Source organism: Symphalangus syndactylus, chromosome 3 (assembly GCF_028878055.3).
Source record: "Symphalangus syndactylus isolate Jambi chromosome 3, NHGRI_mSymSyn1-v2.1_pri, whole genome shotgun sequence".
Taxonomy (NCBI): domain Eukaryota; kingdom Metazoa; phylum Chordata; class Mammalia; order Primates; family Hylobatidae; genus Symphalangus; species Symphalangus syndactylus.
Genome location: NC_072425.2, coordinates 136284876 through 136304847, shown reverse-complemented (window position 1 = coordinate 136304847; position 19972 = coordinate 136284876). Strand labels below are relative to the sequence as shown.

Genomic DNA, 19972 nt, shown 5'->3' with positions numbered 1-19972 from the left:
CCCATTTCTCTTCATTTTAAATTCCTCCTCCCTAGTCTAATCAATCTAACGTGGCCTAGAGTAATAACCTAGTAACCTATCCATCTATTTCCATCATTGCCACAAGACCTTACCTATTTTCCAGACAGCAGCCAATACTATCACTGTAAAATACAAGTGGATCACATCCTTCACCTGTTTAAAAGTTCAGTGGCTTCCCACTGCACTATCTATCCAGTTGCTCAAACTAGGAATCTATCCAATCCATTAGCAAGTCCTGGTATGTTAGCTTTAAAATACATCAAATTCTGCCCACTTCTTTCCATCTCTACACCCACCACTTTGGTCCAAGCCATCATTGTCTCTCTCGTGGACTGAAAATCTTTTTCAGGACCCATGTTGCTGTCCCTTTCCTAAATGCAAGGACATTTTTAACCTAAGCGAAAATCTCTTCCCACCAAGTCCAAATTCCTGAACACAAAGATCTAAGCTGCCGTTACCTACCAGAAGAATTTGGCACACTTATTGAAACCTATTTTCAGGGTGCTAGGAAAAGATTATAGCTGCACAAACACTTTTGTCTAGTTTGTTAAATACCGTTCCACTGGATGATAATATGGAGGTTATGCTTTGGAAACTAATGGAAAAAGAAATAAGCTTATAAGCTTCATGAAAAGAAGGGACTATGTACTATTCAGGAGCAGTGTCTACCATAGACAAAATACTCAATACTAATTTTTTTCCTTTTCCTACCTCTAAGAAGGCAGAATTACAATAGAAAAGCTTAATCCTACTTGCACAATGAATACAATCGAGTTTTTAAAATTAACTGCACTGTATAATCCCATTCAGCTTCTCTTGTAACTTCCTGTACACAAATGAAAACAGGTGCAAAACCCAGAAAGATCAAAGGCGAAACAGAGGCTTATGGTTTTACTTAATTCATTTTTTATAAAGTCTAAGAAAAATGAGGGCAAATTTATCTTTGGAGAACTTAAATCAGCTAATAATAACTAAAATAAAATCATGAAGCAACAATACTATACAATAGTAGATAGAATTATGTACATTTTTTTTTTTTTTGAGATGGAGTCTAACTCTGTCGCCCAGGCTAGAGTGCAGTGGCACAATCTCAGCTCACTGCAACCTCCACCTCCCAGGTTCAAGTGATTCTCCTGCCTCAGCCTCCCGAGTAGTTGGGATTACAGGTGCCCGCTACCACACCCGGCTAATTTTTGTATTTTTAGTAGAGACGGGGTTTCACCATGTTGGCCAGGCTGGTCTTGAACTCCTGACCTCAGGTGATCCACCCGCCTCAGCCTCCCCAAGTGCTGGCATTACAGGCATGAGCCACTGCGCCCAGCCAATTATGTATACTCTTATAGAGAATATTTAAGAGACTGGCTCCTCAACACACAAAAAACTAGGAACAAACTCCCCCATGCACATGACTATGAAGGAACACATATGTCTCCCAAGCCACAGTCGATTAGTCCAGAGGTCTGCAACTGGCCTCTGCTGTACTAATCCCAGTACTTAACTTCTCCTTCCAGAGATTGGTCCAGGGACAATTCTATACCAAGCCAAAGTGAAAACTGCAACTAAGAGTCAGATCTTCTGCTACAGCAGAAACTCTTAAGATACAAAACTTGGGTGTAACAGAGACCAAACTTTTCTGCAATTTACGCATTAATCTGCACTGAGTATGGAAGTAACACCAGAAGAATCAAAGAGAACAGACAGAGTCCTGGCAACATTTCAATCCTGGTTTCAGTTGTTCCTGAGGCTTACCCGCATTCTTGCCTTTAGTGCATTTTTCTTTTTCTTTTTTTTTTTATTTTTATTGGAAACAGTCTCGCCCTGTCACCCAGGCTGGAGTGCAGGGGCGTGATCTCTGCTCACTGCAAACCTCCACCTCCCGAGTTCAAGTGATTCTCGTGCCTTAGCCTCCCAAGCAGCTGGGATTACAGGTATATGCCACCATGTCCAGCTAATTGTTTTGCATTTTTTAGTAGATATGGGGTTTCACTATGTTGGCCAGGCTGGTCTCCAACTCCTTACCTCAAGCGATCCGCCCACCTCGGCCTCCCAAAGTGCTGGCATTACAGGCGTGAGCCACCATGCCCAGCCTCTTTAGTGCAAAGTAAGATACTCATTTTTTCTAGAATTTTATGAGTCAACAAGTTTCTACTTTGGCTTATTCAAACTAGTTTTCAAGATTCTATGTACTATATTTAACTAGCACTCAGCTGTCCACAACTCACCTATCAAAAAAAGAAAAACCATGAATGAAACATAAAAGGTCTCTCACATCTGTTTATGATAAAACAAAAAACAAGCAAAAAAAAAAAAAATTGAAAAACAAGACATGTAAGGAAACTTCTTTAACCTGATGAAAAGCCTTTACAAAAATCTCACGGCTAATATACTCAATGGTGAAAGGCTGAACATTTTCCTCCTCAATACCAAAAAGACAAAGATGGCCACTCCTGATATCCCTATTCAACATAACCAAGAATAATTAGGCAAGAAAAAGAGATAAAATGCATTCAGAAAGAAAAGGAAGAAGTAAAACTACCTCTAATTGCATGTGACATGACTGGGATCTAGTAAAGCCTAAGGAACCTACTAAAAAGCTACTAGAGCCAATAAGTAAGTTCTGCAAAGTTGTGGAGTACCAGATCAATATACAGAAGTCAATTATGTTTCCATACATGAACCTAAAATTAACAATTCCATTTACAATAGCATCAAAACGAACAAAATAGGAATAAACTTAACTAAGAAGGCAAAAAAACTTGAACACTGAAAACTACAAAACATTACTGAAATACATTAAAGAAGATATAAGTAAGGCCAGGCAAGGTGGCTCATGCCTGTAATCCCAGCACTTTGTGACGCAGAGATGGGCAGATTGCTTGAGCCCAGGAGTTTGAGACCAGCATGGGCAACACGACGAAACCTCACATCTACAAAAAAAATACAAAAATTAGCCAGGCATGATGGTGCGCACCTGTGGTCCCAGCTACTAGGGAGGCTGAGGTGGGAGGATCACCTGAGCTTGGGAGATGGAGGTTGCAGTGAGCTGAGATTAAGCCTCTGTACTCCAGCCTGGGCAACAACAGAGTGAGACTCTGTCTAAAACAACAACAATAAAAATGAATAAAAATATAAGTGGAAATATATCCAGTATTCATGTAGTGGAAAACAGTATTGTTAAAACGGCAGTAATCCCCAAAATGATAGGCAGATCTAATACAATATCTAGGCCGGGCGCGGTGGCTCACACTTGTAATCCCAGCACTTTGGGAGGCCGAGGTGGGCGGATCACGAGGTCAGGAGATCGAGACCACGGTGAAACCCCGTCTCTACTAAAAATACAAAAAAAAATTAGCCAGGCGTGGTGGCAGGCGCCTGTAGTCCCAGCTACTCGGAGAGGCTGAGGCAGGAGAATGGCGTGAACCCGGGAGGCGGAGCTTGCAGTGAGCCAAGATTGCGCCACTGCACTCCAGCCTGGGCGACAGAGCAAGACTCCGTCTCAAAAAAAAAAAAAAAATACAGTATCTACCAAAATTCCTGCTGCTCTTGTTTATTTGAGATGAACTCTTGCTCCGTTGCCCAGCCTGGAGTGCAGTGGCTCCATCTTGGCTCACTGCATCCTCCACCTCCTGGGTTCAAGAGATTCTCCTGCCTCAGCCTCCAGAGTAGCTGAAATTAGAGGTACCCGCACCCGCCAGCACACCTGGCTAATTTTTTGTATTTTTAGTAGAGATGGGATTTCACCACATTGGCCAGGCTGGTCTCAAACTCCTGACCTCAGGTGATCCACCCACCTTGGCCTCCCAAAGTGCTGGCATTACAGGAGTGAACCACCACGCCCAGCCCCTGCTGCTCTTTTTGATACGAAAACATTGTATTTAGGGGTCAGGCACAGTGGCTCACTCCTGCAATCCCAGCACTTTGGGAGGCCGAGGCGGGTGGGTCACATGAGGCCAGGAGTTCAAGACCAGCCTGGCCAACATGGTAAAGCCCCATCTCTACTAAAAATAGAAAAATTAGCCAGGGGTTGTGGTGCACGTCTGTAATCCCAGCTACTCAGGAGGATGAGGCAGGAGAATCGCTTGAACCCGGGAGGCAGAGCCAAGGTCATGCCACTGTACTCCAGCCTGGGTGACGGAGTAAGACTAGCTACTAAAAAAAAAAAAAAAAAATTGTATTTGGGATCAAATTGACAGGCCGACTCTAAATTCATGCAGAAATTCAAGGGAGGCTGGGCACAGTGGCTCACACCTGCCAGCATTTTGGGAGGCTGCGGTGGGCAGATCACTTGAGGTCAGGAGTTCAAGACCAGCCCGGCCAACATGGTGAAACCCCGTCTCTAGTAAAAATGCAAAAATTAGCTGGGATTGTTGGTGTGCACCTGTAATCCCAGCTACTCAGGAGGCTGAGGCAGGAGACTCGCTTGAACCTGGCAAGAAGAGGTTGCAGTGAGCCAAGATGGCGCCACTGCATTCCAGCCTGGGTGACAGAGTGAGACTTCATCTCAAAAAAAAAAAAAGAAATACAATGGACCCAGAATAGCAGCCAAAACAATCTTGAAAACAAAGCTGAGGAACTCACACTTCTTGATTCCAAAGCTTTAGTACAAAGCTACAGTAATCAAGATGGTGTGGTACTGGCATTAAGATAGATATGTAGATTAATGAAATGAAATTGAGAGTCCAGAAATAAACCCTTACACTTATGGTCAACTTACTTCCTTCCTAAAAGGGCAACAAGTCCATGCAATTAAGAAGGACAGTCTTTTCAACAGATGGTGCTGAGACAAAGGGATATCCACAAGCAAGAGAATAAAGTTGGACCTCTACCTCATACCATATACAAAAATTAACTCAGAAATGGATCAAAGACCTAAATACAAGAGGTAAAACTATAAAATAGGAAAAAACAGGCCTCATGACCTTGAATTAGGCAATAATGTCTTAAAAGTACAAAAACCAAATAATACTGGTCTTCACCATAATTAAAAACTTCTGTGCTTCAAGGAATACTATTAAGAAAAGTGAAAAGATGACCCACAGAATGGGAGTAAAGTTTTGCAAATCATGTATCTGGTCTAGCATCCAGAATATGAAGGAAAATCTTACAACTCAACAATGAAAAGACAAATAATGCAACTTTAAAATGGGCAAAGGGTTTGAATAGGTGTTTCTCCAAAGAAGATATAATAGTCCCCCTTTGCATTCCAAGATGTGCAGATGCCTGAAACCGCAGATAGTACTGAACCCTGTGTATATTATGTTTTCTCAATCTGATAACTAAGATAGCTACTAGGTGACTAACAGGTGCTAGTGTATACAGCATGGAGATGCTGTACAAAGGGATGCTTTGCATCTCGGCTGGGATAGAGTAGAACGTTGTGAGATTACATCACACTACTCTGAAGGGCATGCAATTCAAAATTTGTGAATTATTTCTAGAATTTTCCATTTAATATTTTCAGACCATGGTTGACTGGAAGTAACTGAATCCAAGGAAGGTTAAACTGAGGATAAAGGGGGGACAACTATATACAAACATCCAATACGCACACGAAAAAGTATTCACATGCATTTCAAAACCTCAAGACACCACTTTACCCCTAGTAGAATGGCTATAATAAAAAAAGTCAATAACAAGTGTTAGCAAAAAATCAGAACCCACGTACATCGCTAGGGGAACGAAAAATGGTACAGCTACTGTGAAAATAGTTTGGAGGTTACTCAAAAAGTTGAACACAGAATTACCATATGACTCAGCAATTCCACTCCTATGTGTATATATATACGCTCAAAAGAAGTGAAAACACATATGTATATATGTTTATATGGCTATAGCCATACAAAAACTGGCACATAAATACTCATAGCAACATTATTCAGTAATAGCCAAAAAGTAGAAATGACAAAAATATCATAAACAAAATATGGTATATCCATACATTGAAATATGATTTAGCCATAAAAAGGAATGAGGTACTGATACATGCTACAATATGGGTGAATTGTAAAAACATTCTAAGCAAAAGAAGACACAAAAAAAAAACCACAGAAGGCCACCGTTATGTGATTCCACTTACACGAAATGTCCAGAGCAGGCAAATCCACACAGACAGAAAGCAGGTATTAGTGATTACCAAGGGCCGGGGGAAATCCAGAGAGAGGAACAAAGAGTGACTGCTAATGGGAGCGGGGTTTCCTGTGTGGGGTGAAAATGTTCTGGAATTACAGAGGGGTGATGGTTGCCTGACTTTGTGAATACACTAAAAACCACTAAATTGTACACTTTAAAAGGGTGAATTTTATGGTATGTGAATTATATCTCAATTTAAAAACTGAATAGGAAAAAAAAACCTCTAAGTAATCAAAAAGACCACAAAGATCATACGCAAAAAGCCTATATATTTTTCCCTATTTACAAAAACCCTTTCAATCTGAGAAAGTTGATTGAAAAAATGAACTCCTTGATTCTCACTTGAAATCTATTTACTCTCCTTTTACATATAATTTGTACAAATCTGGGTTCAAAGTCCATAAAATATTAAAAGCCTCATGTTAGGGGGAATAAAATTGATACAGACAGGCACACCGACAGTGAAGTTTAAAAAGAGGCAAAAGAACTTGTCAACACATAACTGAAGTCATTTGGTAATGGCAAATTAGATATAGTTGAGCCTTAACAACATGGGTTTAACTATGTGGATCCACCTACACACAGACTTTTTTTTTTCAATACAAGTCACACCAAGTGTGCCTGCCTCTCCTGCCTCCCCTTCCACCTCCTCCACCTATTCTGCCTCTACCACAGAAACACCAGTACTGGAATTTTCAGTACCAAGACAGCAGCCAACCCCTCCTCTTACTACTCCTCCTCAGCCTATTCAACATGAAGACAATGAGGATGAAGACCTTTATGAGGATCCATTTCCACTTACTGAATAATAAATATGTTTTATCTTCCTTATGATTTTAGTAACATTTTCTTTTCTCTAGCACACTTTATTGTGAGAATACATACAAAATAGAGGCCAAGGCGGGCAGATCACTTGAGGCCAGGAGTTTGAGACCAGCCAAGCCAATATAGTGAAACCCTGTCACTTCTAAAAATACAAAAAAATAAGCCCAGCATGACACACACACCTGTAATCCCAGGTACTCAGGAGGCTGAGGCAAGAGAATTGTTTGAGTGCCGGAGGCAGAGTTTGCAGTGAGCCAATATTGTGCCATTGCACTCCAGCCTGGGCAACAGAGTGAGACTCCATCTCAAAAAAAAAAAAAAAAAAAAAAATAGAAAAAAGAAATGCTCTTTAAAATAAACCTGTTCTATGACAGCCTATCATCTATAGGAGAAAGTCTAGAGGTCAAAAAACAGCCCTTCACAATCTGACTTCAACCTGTATTTCCAGCATATCTATCTCCCGCAATTCTAACCAAACCAAACTTCTCTTTATTTTAAACATACCAGAGCTTCCATTTTCATGCCACTGTATTAAAAGACTTTTCTTGACTTCTCTGCCTAGAAAATTCCTATTTATCCTTCAAACTCTAATTCAAATTACAAGTCCTCTATGCCACCTTCTCTGATGCCACTGGACAAAACTGTATTCGCACAGCACTTTTTAAATGTTTCATTTATTTTAAGAAGAGGTCTCGCTGTTGTTGCCCAGGCTGGTCTCAATTTCTTGTGCTGAAGTAATCCTCCCACCTCAGTCTTCTGAGTAGCTAGAATTACAGGTACATGTCACTGTGCCCGGCTCCCAGTAGCATTTTGTACATATCTCTATTATTGCATTTGTCATATTACCTCAAATTTGAATGCTTAACTTTCCTTTTCACCTACTAGAACCAGAACCTAGTTCACAGTACCTGGTAAATCAAATTTTTAAGTTTTGGTACCTCATGAATTAAAATTATCTTTTAGAAACTCGGCAATACAATATAAAATGACTAGTTAGCTATAAAGTCCATACAGTCGAGGTTTTAACAAAAGTTACAAAATTTGAATATTTAAAAGGAATAAAGTTCACTTCCAGATAAACTAGAAGTTACAAAGGCTCTTACGGATTGAATTCACTCACCAGAATCTTTTTAAGAAAAGATGGACAGGCCAGCTGAAGTGGCTCTCAACTGTAATCCCAACACTTTGGGAGGCGGAGGCGGGTAGATCCCCTGAGGTCAGGAGTTTGACACCAGCTTGCCAATATGGCAAAACTCCATCTCTACTAAAAATACAAAAATTAGCCGGGCACAGTGGTGCATGCTTGTAATCCCAGCTACTAAGGAGGCTGAGACAGGAGAATCACTTGAACTCAAGAGGCGGAGGTTGCAGTGAGCCAAGATCACGCCACTGCACTCCAGCCTGGGTGGCAAAAGCAAGACGCCGTCTCAAACAAAAAAATAAATAAATAAATAAAAGAAAGAAAGAAAAGATGGACATTTTGAGTCCATTACTCAGACTACACCTGAGTAATTTGTTGCAATAATGGTAATATGGATAATCATGTGCATAAAATTTTAATTGAGAGCTAGGGTTGCCAGAATCTAGGCCAACAGGCCTAAAGGAAAGGTAGACAACAAGGATACCATTTAGTATGTTACTGCTAGAGTCATGTATGGTAACCAGATGACTTCAGAAATACTGTTCCTTCTAATTCAAGTCACTACTCGAGAATAATTTACTCACTAAAAAATTCTAGTGGAATTATTACTCATTCTAGATGAGTTAATATTTAGTTCCAATTGAACAAAATAAAACACAATTACATCTACACATACAGTTAACTTATTTCTCTCCCAGTATGTAATTTACGACAGCTAAGCTAACAACATGCAGGATAGCCTACAGTTTCTGGTATGTAATTAATACAAAAGAGGGCCAGGTGCGATGGCTCACATCTGTAATCCCCGCACCCTGTGAGGCCAAAGCGGGCAGATCATCTGAAGTCAGGAGTTCTAGACCAGCCTGGCCAACATGGTGAAACTCCATCTCTACTAAAAACACAAAAATTAGCCAGGCATGGTGGTGCACATCTATAATCCCAGCTAGTCAGGAAGCTGAGACAGGAGAATCGCTTGAACCTGGAGGCCAAGATCACACCACAGCACTCCAGCCTGGGCGACAGAGCCAGACTCTGTCTCAAAAAAATAATGATAATAATAAAATTAATACAAAAGAATAATAGTGATCCTTCAAATATTTATTGAATTAACTGCATTCACCTCTACTTATTTTATTTGAAAAGTTACTTTTACCTATAAAGAAAATGTCATTTCACTTTGCTTCGTGTTTTAAAAAGTTAAACTAGTGGCTTTTCCCCCTATCATCCCACACATAAATTTACCTAATATACTACAGCTTTTGGCAAGATCTGCCTCTTATTTACTCCCAAACTCCACTTAACCCCAATCTTCTTTCTTCCAAACACCCACCTACCCACAAACTTTCATGATCTTCAGGTTCTCCAAAGGACCTACTGCCTCCAACTCATTTTCATTACTATCAGTAAATGATTTTTCAGAGCTAAGCGAATCAATCAGAGTTAGGGATAGTACAATGTCATTCATGGCAACCTTTTATATAAACTATACCTTTAAATCAAATGCCAACTTTCCATTCCTACTAACATAAAATTGAAACCAACTCAACTACTTCTATGTGTTACCCATTCAGGCAGTCACAGACCTGCATTATTATTTGTGTAGTATTTCTCCATTACCTAGGCTGAGAATTCTCCTCATACATTCTTTCTTTTCCCTCCTTGAAGAGGCTTATGGTTTGCTTAGTTTTCTTCATCAAATTCTCCATAAACACCCTAAAATACTCATTTTCTCCAAGTGTCTCCATCTTCCCCTCATATCTTGACAAGATAGTACGGAGATGCTGGTAGGTATCTGGTAGCAGGTCTAAGATATAAGGTGGGCTATTCTTTAGCGCCAGCTTTGGGTTCTGACACAACCGCACCACCTGCAACAAATGAAAAAGAAGGGCTATTACTTGGAGAATTTTAAGGACAGCTCCCTTTTTTAAGTTTAAGAAAGTTATGAAATATGTGCTCTTTTGCAAAATATGAAAAATACATGAGAATATAAGAAGCAGATCCATAACCCCATTGCCCCAGGCAATCATTTTAAAATTTTTAGTGGTCCCCCAGAAGAATGTGTTTTTAAATCCCTTTGAGAGACTAATGGTACAGATAACACACAGAACAAACAACTAGGGGAAAACATCCACATAAATGCCTAAAACATGCTAGATGAAATATGGCAAATTACTTTTAAATATACTGCTGATCCCCACAATATTTTTATTTATTTATTTATTTTGAGACAGGGTCTCACGGTTGGAGTGGAGTGGAGCAACCACGGCTCAGTGCAGCCTCAAACCCCCAGACTCAGGTGATCCTCCCACTTTAGCCTCCTGGGTAGCTGGGACTACAGCCATGCGTAACCACACCCAGCTAATTTTTTTTTTTTTTTTTTTGTAGAGACATGCTGCCCAGGCTAGTCCCAAACTCCTGAGCTCAAACTATGCCACCTGCCTCAGCCTCCCAAAACGCTGGGATTATAGCCATGAGCCACTGTGTCCAGCCTGACCCCTATAATAGACCAAAGAAAATTCCCAGGGACAGAAATGAAGGACATGACTGTCCTGGGAGGTAAATCTCTGGAATCTAGGGTCTTGAGCTTTGTTTGTTTGTTTGTTTTTTGAGACAGTTTCACTCTTGTTGACCACGCCGGAGTGCAATGGTGTGATCTTGGCTCACCGCAACCCCGCTTCCCGGGTTCAAGCGATTCTCCTGCCTCAGCCTCCTGAGTAGCTGGGATTATAGGCATGCACTACCATGCCCGGCTAATTTTGTATTTTTAGTAGAGACAGGGTTTCTCCATTTTGGTCAGCCTGGTCTCGAACTCCCGACCTCATGATCCACTGGCCTCAGCCTCGCAAAGTGCTGGGACTACTGGCGTGAGCCATTGCGCCCAGCCCTTTGTTTGTTTTTTTGTTTTTGAGATGGAGTTTTGCTCTTTTTGCCCAGGCTGGAGTGCAATGGTGCAATCTCAGCTCACTGCAGCTGCCGCCTCCCAGGTTCAAACAATTCTCCTGTCTCAGCCTCCCAAGTAGCTGGGATTACAGGCACCCGCCATCACACCCAGCTAATTTTAGTATTTTTAGTAGATGGGATTTCGCCATGTTGGCCAGGCTGGTCTCGAATGCCTGATCTTAGGTGATCCGCCAGCCTTGGCCTTCCGAAGTGCTGGGATTACAGGCATGAGCCACTGCACCCAACCTGGGGTTTGAGTTTTAACAACCGCTTGAGGAACAGGAACAGAGAGGCCTTGGACCCAGTAAAGCATGGAGCTGAGAGTCCTACATTTGGACTCTCAGAATTTGCCTGGTAATTCTTTGTCCCATCTTTCACTTTCAACTTTTCTGAGTTATGTTTTAAGTGTTTCTTTTAAAGATCATATAGATAGAATTTAAAAATCCAATGTAACAATCATTGTTTTCTAACTGCTAAGTTTAGTCCATTTTGTGTTTGTCATACAAATAAATTTGGATTTATGCCTAACAACTTGTTTGTGCTTTCTATTTACATGGACTTTTCTGTGTCTGGAAAAGACAATCTAGTGGAACAGAAAGTCCAGAAACAGACTCACACATGCACATAAGGAAATTCAGTATCAGCGGTGACATTACAAATCAAGAATACAAGAAATAAACTATTGAAAATTTTGTTATCCATATGGGAAAAAATAAAACTAGATCCCTTACACATTACGTGAAAATAAATTTCTCACAGCTCTCCTCAACTTCCCAAATTTGGCATAATTTCTCACTGTCTTGATAAATTCTATCTATGTCTTCTAGCTTTTCTAGCTATTAGCAGTATATTTGGTTCAAAACAACCTAAGCTAACATTAATGGAAGCATAAGCCTGACATTCTAGTTTTTATTTCACATTTAAAAATACCTATTTTCTTGTGTCACCGAAAGCTCATTATAAACTTTGAGATATTTAAATAATTCTAGTCTATGGATAGACAATAACATATCTTAACCATCTCCCCCCAACTTTGTTTTAACATTTATTTTGTTTTCAAGTCTTTACTACAGCAACATCACAGTGATGAACATGTTTGGGTATTTCATTCTTCTATACATCAGATTATTTCCTTAGGATAAATTCCCGTTTAATGACTAATGATCAAGAATTCCTCAAAAATTAGCCAGACATGGTGGCACACGCCTGTAATTCCAGCTACTCGGGAGGCTGAGGCAGGAGAATCACTTGAACCCAGGAGATGGAAATTGCAGTGAGCCAAGATCATGCCACAGCACTCCAGCCTGGGCAACAGCAAGATTCTGTCTCAAAAAAAAAAAAAACAAAAAAACTCTTCAAATGATAATATGAAAATTGTAAAACTAAATACGTCATTCTCAATACAACATTTCTTGAACTCTTGTTTTCTTAAGTTTTTTGTTTTTTTTTTTTTTTTTTTTTTTTTTTTTGAGAAAAAGACTCACTCTGTCACTCAGGCTGGAGCTCAATCATAGCTCACCGCAACCTCGAACTCCTGGATTCAAGCAACCCTCCTGCCTAAGCTGCCCGAATAGCTGGGATTAAAGGCTCATGCCACCACATCCAGCTAGCCCCATATATAAGCCTAGCAAACAAAGACAAGCTGAATCAACAAAAACATTTGGTTCACGAATATTTTCACAGCATTTTAGAAAGCTCTTCATTCTTATCAAATGTTCAAGTCAAAAGGGAAGAACATGGCCAGGGAAAAAAGACTCCACCTCAGAAGATAACTATATTCTAAGTACAACAGATTTAATAACTCATATTAATAAAACAAATACAGACAGTTCCCAGTTTACAAGTGCTACATTCCAAAAGTAAGTCAGGTATTTATAAACAGACTACATTTTACAATAAAAATATTAAAATTGTTGTTTCCTATGTTAGTCTGTGGAAGGAAGTGAGGAAGACTGACACTGTAACTAAAGAGATTAAGATCCAGCAAAAACTGAAAACTAAACATGCTTTATATTAAGAAAGATCCAGAAGAGAAAAGGAGATAAGTGACAACTGGCCAACAAGGTGAAACCCTGTCTCTACTAGAAAATACAAAAAAATTAGCCAGGCATGATGGCAGGCACCTGTAATCCCGGCTACTCGGGAGGCTGAGGCAGGAGAATCACTTGAACTCAGGAAGCAAAGGTTGCAGTGAGCCAAGACCACACCACTGCACTCCAGCCTGGGGGACAAGAGCAAAACCACGTCTCCAAAAAAAAAAAAAAAAGAGAGAGAGAGAAGGAATTAGCTACGAGTGGTGGTGGTGGTATGGGTGTAAGTCTCAGCTACTCCAGAGGCTGAAGCAGAAGGATTGCTTGAGTAAGTCCAAGAGTCTGAGGCTGCAGTGTACTATGATCATGCCTGTGAACAGCCACTGCACTCCAGTCTGGCCCACATGGCAAGACCTTGTCCCTATTTCCTTTTTTTTTTTGAGATGGAGTTTTGCTCTTGTCACCCAGGCTGGAGTGCAATGGCACGATCTCAGCTCACTGCAACCTCTGCTTCCCAGGTTCAAGTGATTCTCTTGGCTCAGCCTCCCAAGTAGCTGGGGTTACAGGCATGCCCCACCATGCCCGGCTAATTTTTGAATTTTTAGTAGAGACGGGGTTTCGCCATGTTGGCCAGGCTGGTCTCAAACTCCTGAACTCAGGTGATCCGCCCACCTCGGCCTCCCAAAATGCTTTGTGTCTATTTCTAAAAAATTAAAATTCAGCCTGGGCAACATTGCAAAACCCCATCTCTACAAAAACATATTAAAAAAATTAGGTAGGCATGGTGGTGGGCACCTGTGGTCCCAGTCACTCGGGAGGCTGAGGTGGGAGATCTGCTTGAGGCGGAAGTTGCGGTCAGCCAAGATCACACCACCATATTCTAGCCTGGGTGACAGAATGAGACTCTATATCAAAAAAGAATATATTAAAAAATATATATTTTAAAAGAACAGGACAACTCCTAGAATAGGGAAAAAAAAAGAGTGAGCACAGGTTCAGACAGAGACCAATTTGTACATATGGAGGCTGTAAGTTAAAGGTTGTACCAGTTTTTATTTTTCTCAACGTATTCATTCAACAAATATGCGTCAGGCACCGGGACAAAGAAGTAAAAAGACAAGGTATCTCAATGTGAGAGGAATCAAGCAATAAAACAATAAAAATGAAGTCAACAAGAAAATTATAAGGTTTGCAGGGCGTGGTGGCTCACGCCTGTAATCCCAGCACTTTGGGAGGCTGAGGCGGGTGGATCACCTGAGGTCAGGAGTTCGAGACCAGCCTGACCAACATGGAGAAATCCCGTATCTAATAAAAATACAAAATTAACCAGGCGTGGTGGCTCATGCCTGTAATCCCAGCTACTTGGGAGGCTGAGGCAGGAGAACAGCTTGAACCCGGGAGGCAGAGGTTGCGTTGAGCCAAGATCACACCATCGTACTCCAGCCTGGGCAACAAGAGCAAAACTCCATCTTAAAAAAAAAAAAAAAGAAAATTATAAGGTTCGCTATAGAATTAAAATAGGCTAATATGATAAGAAAGTGCTGGGTGACTAGTAGATAAAGCTTTTCTGATGCGACATTTAGGCTAAGGGTTGAAATTAGAGAAAAAAGCCAGCTACAGCAAAAGAGTAGCCCAAAAAGAGGGAACAACTACAGATGTTCCTTAATTTACAAGGGAGTTACATTCTAATAAACCTATCCTAAGTTGAAGATATCATGTCAATAGTATATTTAATATACTTAGCCTACCAAACATAGCTTAGCCTAGCCTACCTTAAACATGCTCATAACACAGTAGCCTAGAGTTGGGCAAAATCATCTAACACAAAGCCTACTTTATTATAAAATACTGAATAACTCATAGCTTAGCTTAGCCTACCTTAAACATGCTCATAACACAGTAGCCTAGAGTTGGGCAAAATCATCTAACACAAAGCCTACTTTATTTTAAAATACTGAATAACTCGTGTAATTTATAGAATACTATACTAAAAGTGAAAAACAGAATGCTTATATGGATACTCAAAGCACAGTTTCCACTGAATAGCTATCACTTTTGCACCATCATAAAGTCAAAAAATCCCAAATCAAACAATTGTACCATCAAACCATTGTACTTCAATGGTCTTAAAGTGGGAAGAGGTTGAGATCTGTCTGAAGAATAGAAAGATCCGTGAGATTAAAGCATAGTGAACAAGGTGGAGAAGGTAATGAGAGAGATTTGTTAACAGGTAAGGAAGTTACCAAAGAGACATTATGCTAAAGCCTAAACTGTAAGTTTTTAAGTTTTCAATTAAATTTTTAAAGGACTAAATAATGTTTTAGTATTTTGACCAGACTGAATCAAATAGCCATATCAAAATGTCTTGCTTCAGGCAGGGCGTGGTGGCTCATGCCTGTAATCCCAGCACTTTGGGAGGCTGAGGCAGGCAGATCACTTGAGGTCAGGAATTCAAGACCAGCCTGGCCAACATGGTGAAACCCCGTCTCTACTAAAAATGCGAAAATTAGCCAGGCATGGTGGCACACACCTGTAGTCCCAGCTACTCAGGAGGCTGAGGCAGAAGAATTGCTTGAACCCAGAAGGAGGAGGTTGCAGTGAGCCGAGACATGCCACAGACTCCATCTCAAAAAAAAAAAGTCCTGTTTCAGTCATTTAAGTTGAGTAAATTTCTTAACCTCTGAGCCTTAGTTCTTCTAACCACAAAATTAAAGATAATGCCTCATAATAAAATTTGCATAAAAGGACTGCACAGTTCCCAAAAAATCGCATTCAATAAATGTTAGCTCCCCTCATTTCCACACCATCTGACTGGCTTATATGCAGGGGAGGCAAGAATTACCTACTAAAGACAGAATGGTGGACCTCATATCACCCTTTGATGATTCCCAGAATCTGGTAGCATCAGTCCTATCATTTAGGCCCGTAACACAACTACTTTCCCAGTCCTGCATGGTCTCTGGTAACCAAGAAATAGAGAAAAGGCAGCAGGCAACACAAGAATTGGGTGACCAACAATCTGCAAAAGCTACAGAATCCACCCCTTCAAAGGTTCAAACCAAGTACCAAGTACAGCTCCCAGTGAAAATATTTAGGCCAGATGTGGTGGCTCACGCCTGTAATCCCAGCACTTTGGGAGGCCAAGGCAGGTGGAATACATGAGGTCAGGAGTTTGAGACCAGCCTGGCCGACATGCTGAAACCCCATCTCTACTAAAAACACAAAAAATTAGCCAGGCATGGTGGCACATGCCAGTAATCCTAGCTACTCGGGAGACTGAGGCAGAAGAATCGGTTGAACCCTGGAGGCGGAGGTTGCAGCGAGCTGAGGTAGCACCTTTGCACTCTAGCATGGGCAACAAGAACGAAACTCTGTCTCAAAAAAAAAAAAAAGAAAGAAAATATTTATATTGGCTGGATACGGTGTCTTACATCTGTAATCCCAGAACTTTGGGAGGCTGAGGCTGAGGCTGAGGTGGGCAGATCGCTTGAGCCTAGGAGTTCAAGACTAGCCTGGACAACATGGCAAAACCCCATCTCTACAAAAAATACAAAAAATTAACTGGATGTGGTGCACATGCCTGTAGTCCCGACTACTTGGGATGCTGAGGTGAAAAGATCAATTGAGCCTAGGAGGCTCAGGCTGCAGTGAAGCAAGATTGCAACACCGCACTCCAGCCTGTAGGACAGAATGAGACCCTGTCTCAAAACAAAAACAAAACATAAGGCCAGGCACAGTAGCTCACACCTGTAATCCCAGCACTTTGGGAGGCCAAGGCAGGTGGATCACCTGACGTCAGGAGTTGGAGACCAGCCTGACCAACATGGTGAAACCCCGTTTCTACTAAAAACATAAAAATTAGCCAGGCGTGGTGGCATGCACCTGTAGTCCCAGCTACTGGGGAGGCTGAGACAGGAGAATTGCATGAACCCAGGAGGTGGAGGTTGTAGTGAGCAGAGATCACGCCACTGCACTCCAGCCTGGGTAACAGAGCAAGACTCTGTCTCAAATAAATAAATACATACATACATACATACATACATACACACGCGCACGCACGCACGCGCACACACACACACACACACACCCATCCAAAGAGTTTCGGATAAAACGGAGTACTTGCCTAATATGGCCGAAAAAAAGGTATACAGTTGACCCTTCAACAACATGGGTTTGAAAGCGTGGGTCTGCTTATATGAAATTTTTTTTCAATAAAAGTTATACCAAGTGTGCCTGCCCCCTTGCCTCCCGCTCCACCTCTTCCATCTATTCTGTCTCTGCCACCCGAGACAGCAGCCAACCCCTCCTCCTCCTACTCAACATGAAGACAAAGAGGATGAAGACCTTTATGAAGATCCACTTCCACTTAATGAATCATAAATATTTTATCTTCCTTATGATTTTTTCAATGTTTTCTTCTGTAGTCCCAGCTACTCGGGAGGCTGAGGCAGGAGAATTGCTTGAACCCGGGAAGCGGAGAGGTTGCAGTGAGCCAAGGTCACGCCACTGCACTCTAGCCTGGCGACAGAGCGAGACTCCATCTCAAACAAACAAACAATACAAAAAAAAATGTTTTCTTTAATCTGGCTTACTGTATTGTAAGAACACAGGATACAATACATGTATGTACAAAATAACGTGTTAATAAGCTGTTTTATGTTATCAGTAAGGCTTCTGGTCAACAATAGGCTATTACTGGTTAACTTTTGGCAGGGAGTCAAAAGTTATGTGTGACTTTCAATGGGGGCAGTGGCTGGAGGTAATGAGGGGGATAGGGACTGAGGTGGATGGGATGTGGGGTGGTCTGTGCCCCTAACCTCCTAGCTGTTCTAGGGTCAACTGCACATCCCTTCAACAACAAAAAACTAAACTAAAACCTATATCATATGCAATCAATAAATGTTCATGACAATGTATTAGCCTTCACAATGTACCACAAAATGTTTCCAAAACATTTCACGGATTAGTATTTTTAAACTAGTACCATGTGCCTTCCACAAGTGTTATTTGTCCTTCTTTAGCATGTAACCTCTTAAAGTTCATTTGTATACTAAATGTTTTTCTCAAGATCTTTTGAAAATGAATCATCATGACCAGGGAAATCAGCACTGCACTAACTCTTAAGTCTTCAACTACGGAACACTAACACAGACCTCAAAGAATATACAGGTAGGTCTACTCTTTTTTTTTTCTTCATCTTTTAAGAGATAGAGTCTCAAAAAAAAATTGCCAGGCACGGTGGCTCACACCTGTAATCCCTGCACTTTAGGAGGCTGCAGCGGGCAGATCACGAGGTCAGGAGATCGAGACCAGCCTAGCCAACATGTTGAAACCCCGTCTCTACTAAAAATACAAAAATTAGCTGAGTGTGGTGGCATGTACCTGTAATCCCAGCTACTCAAGAGGCTGAGGCCGGAGAATCACTTGAACCTGAGAGGCAGAGGTTGCAGTGAGCTGAGATCACGCCACTGCACTCCAGCCTGGCGACAGAGAGAGACTCTGTCTCAAAATAAATAAATAATGAAATAAGTAAACAAATAATAATAAAAAAAATTAGCCAGGCGTGGTGGCAGGCGCCCGTAGTCCCAGCTACTTGGGAGGCTAAGGCAGGAGAATGGCGTGAACCTGGGAGGTGGAGCTTGCAGTGAGCCGAGATCATGCCACTGCACTCCAGCCTGGGCGACAGAGTGAGACTCCGTCTCAAAAAAAAAATTTTAGGCCGGGTGCGGTGGCTCACGCCTGTAATCCCAGCACCTTGGGAGGCCAAGGCAGACAGATCACTTGAGGTCAGGAGTTCGAGACCAGCATGGCCAACATGGTGAAAGCCCATCTCTACTAAAAATACAAAAAGTAGCTGGGCATGGTGGCACACGCCTGTAATCCCAACTACTGGGGAGGCTGAGACAGGAGAATTGCTTGAACCTGGGAGATGGAGTTTGCAGTGAGCGGAGATCAGGCCACTGCACTCCGGCGTGGGTGACAGAGCGAGACTCTGCCTTAAAATAACATAAAATAACATAACGCAAAATAAAATATAAAACAAAATAAAATAAAGTAAAATAAAATAAAAACCAAAAATGTTAAAAAGGCCAGGCGTGGTGGCTCATGCCTGTAATCCCAGCACTTTGAAAGGCTGACACAGGATGATGGCATGAACCTCGGAGTTTGAGACCAGCTGGGCGAGATGGCAAGATCTGTCTCTTTAAAAAAAAAAAAAAGGAAGGGTGTGGGGTGGTTTGCTCTGTCACTCAGGCTGGAGCACAGTGGCATGATCATACCTCAAATGCTTTGAACTCCTGGACTCAAGAGACATTCTCAACTAGACCTCCCAAGTAGCTGGGACTACAGGTACACGCCACTACACCTCGATAATTTTTTAAACTATTTTTTGCAGCGATAGGGCCTCACTATGTTACCAAGGCTGGTCTCAAACTCCTGGCAAGTGATCCTGCCTCCTGGCATCCCAAAATGCTGGGATTATATACAGGCAAGAGCCACCACGCCTGGCCATGCTCTTGATACTCTCGATATTAATACTCTTTGGAAAGGAAAAAAAGTCCTTCTTATGTATAACCTCTTTAAAAAATTGGTTCCTAAAGGCCCTGTGTGAATAATTCAAGTCGATAGTTAACAAACATCAAAAACCCAAACAATATGCCTATATTATTTAGTGAATTTTAAACTGGCAGTCACAGTTAACCTTCAAAAAACAAACATGAACCTCAAGCTTAAAAAAAATTCACCAAAAAATTTCTGAAAGATACAAATATTTTCCTGCTTAGTCTGTCCTCCATTTGGCCAACTGTATTTTGCATTCCAAATGCTGCAGTGGCAAAAATGGCTGCCTTTTGTTTACTTCTGCCTGTACATTTACAGCATCACTCAG

The 19972-nt window shown here is 41.3% G+C and overlaps 1 protein-coding gene across 4 annotated transcripts in view; it reads right to left on the bottom strand.

Annotated features, from left to right (window-relative positions):
- Window positions 1–19972, bottom strand: part of CBL (Cbl proto-oncogene) — a 105348-nt gene that overhangs the window by 67555 nt on the left and 17821 nt on the right. For all 4 annotated transcript variants that reach the window (XM_063636587.1, XM_055273470.2, XM_063636585.1 and 1 more), the window contains one exon: window positions 9734–9981. In XM_063636587.1, the coding sequence (XP_063492657.1) occupies window positions 9734–9981 (248 nt within the window). The remainder of the gene's footprint in view (window positions 1–9733; window positions 9982–19972) is intronic.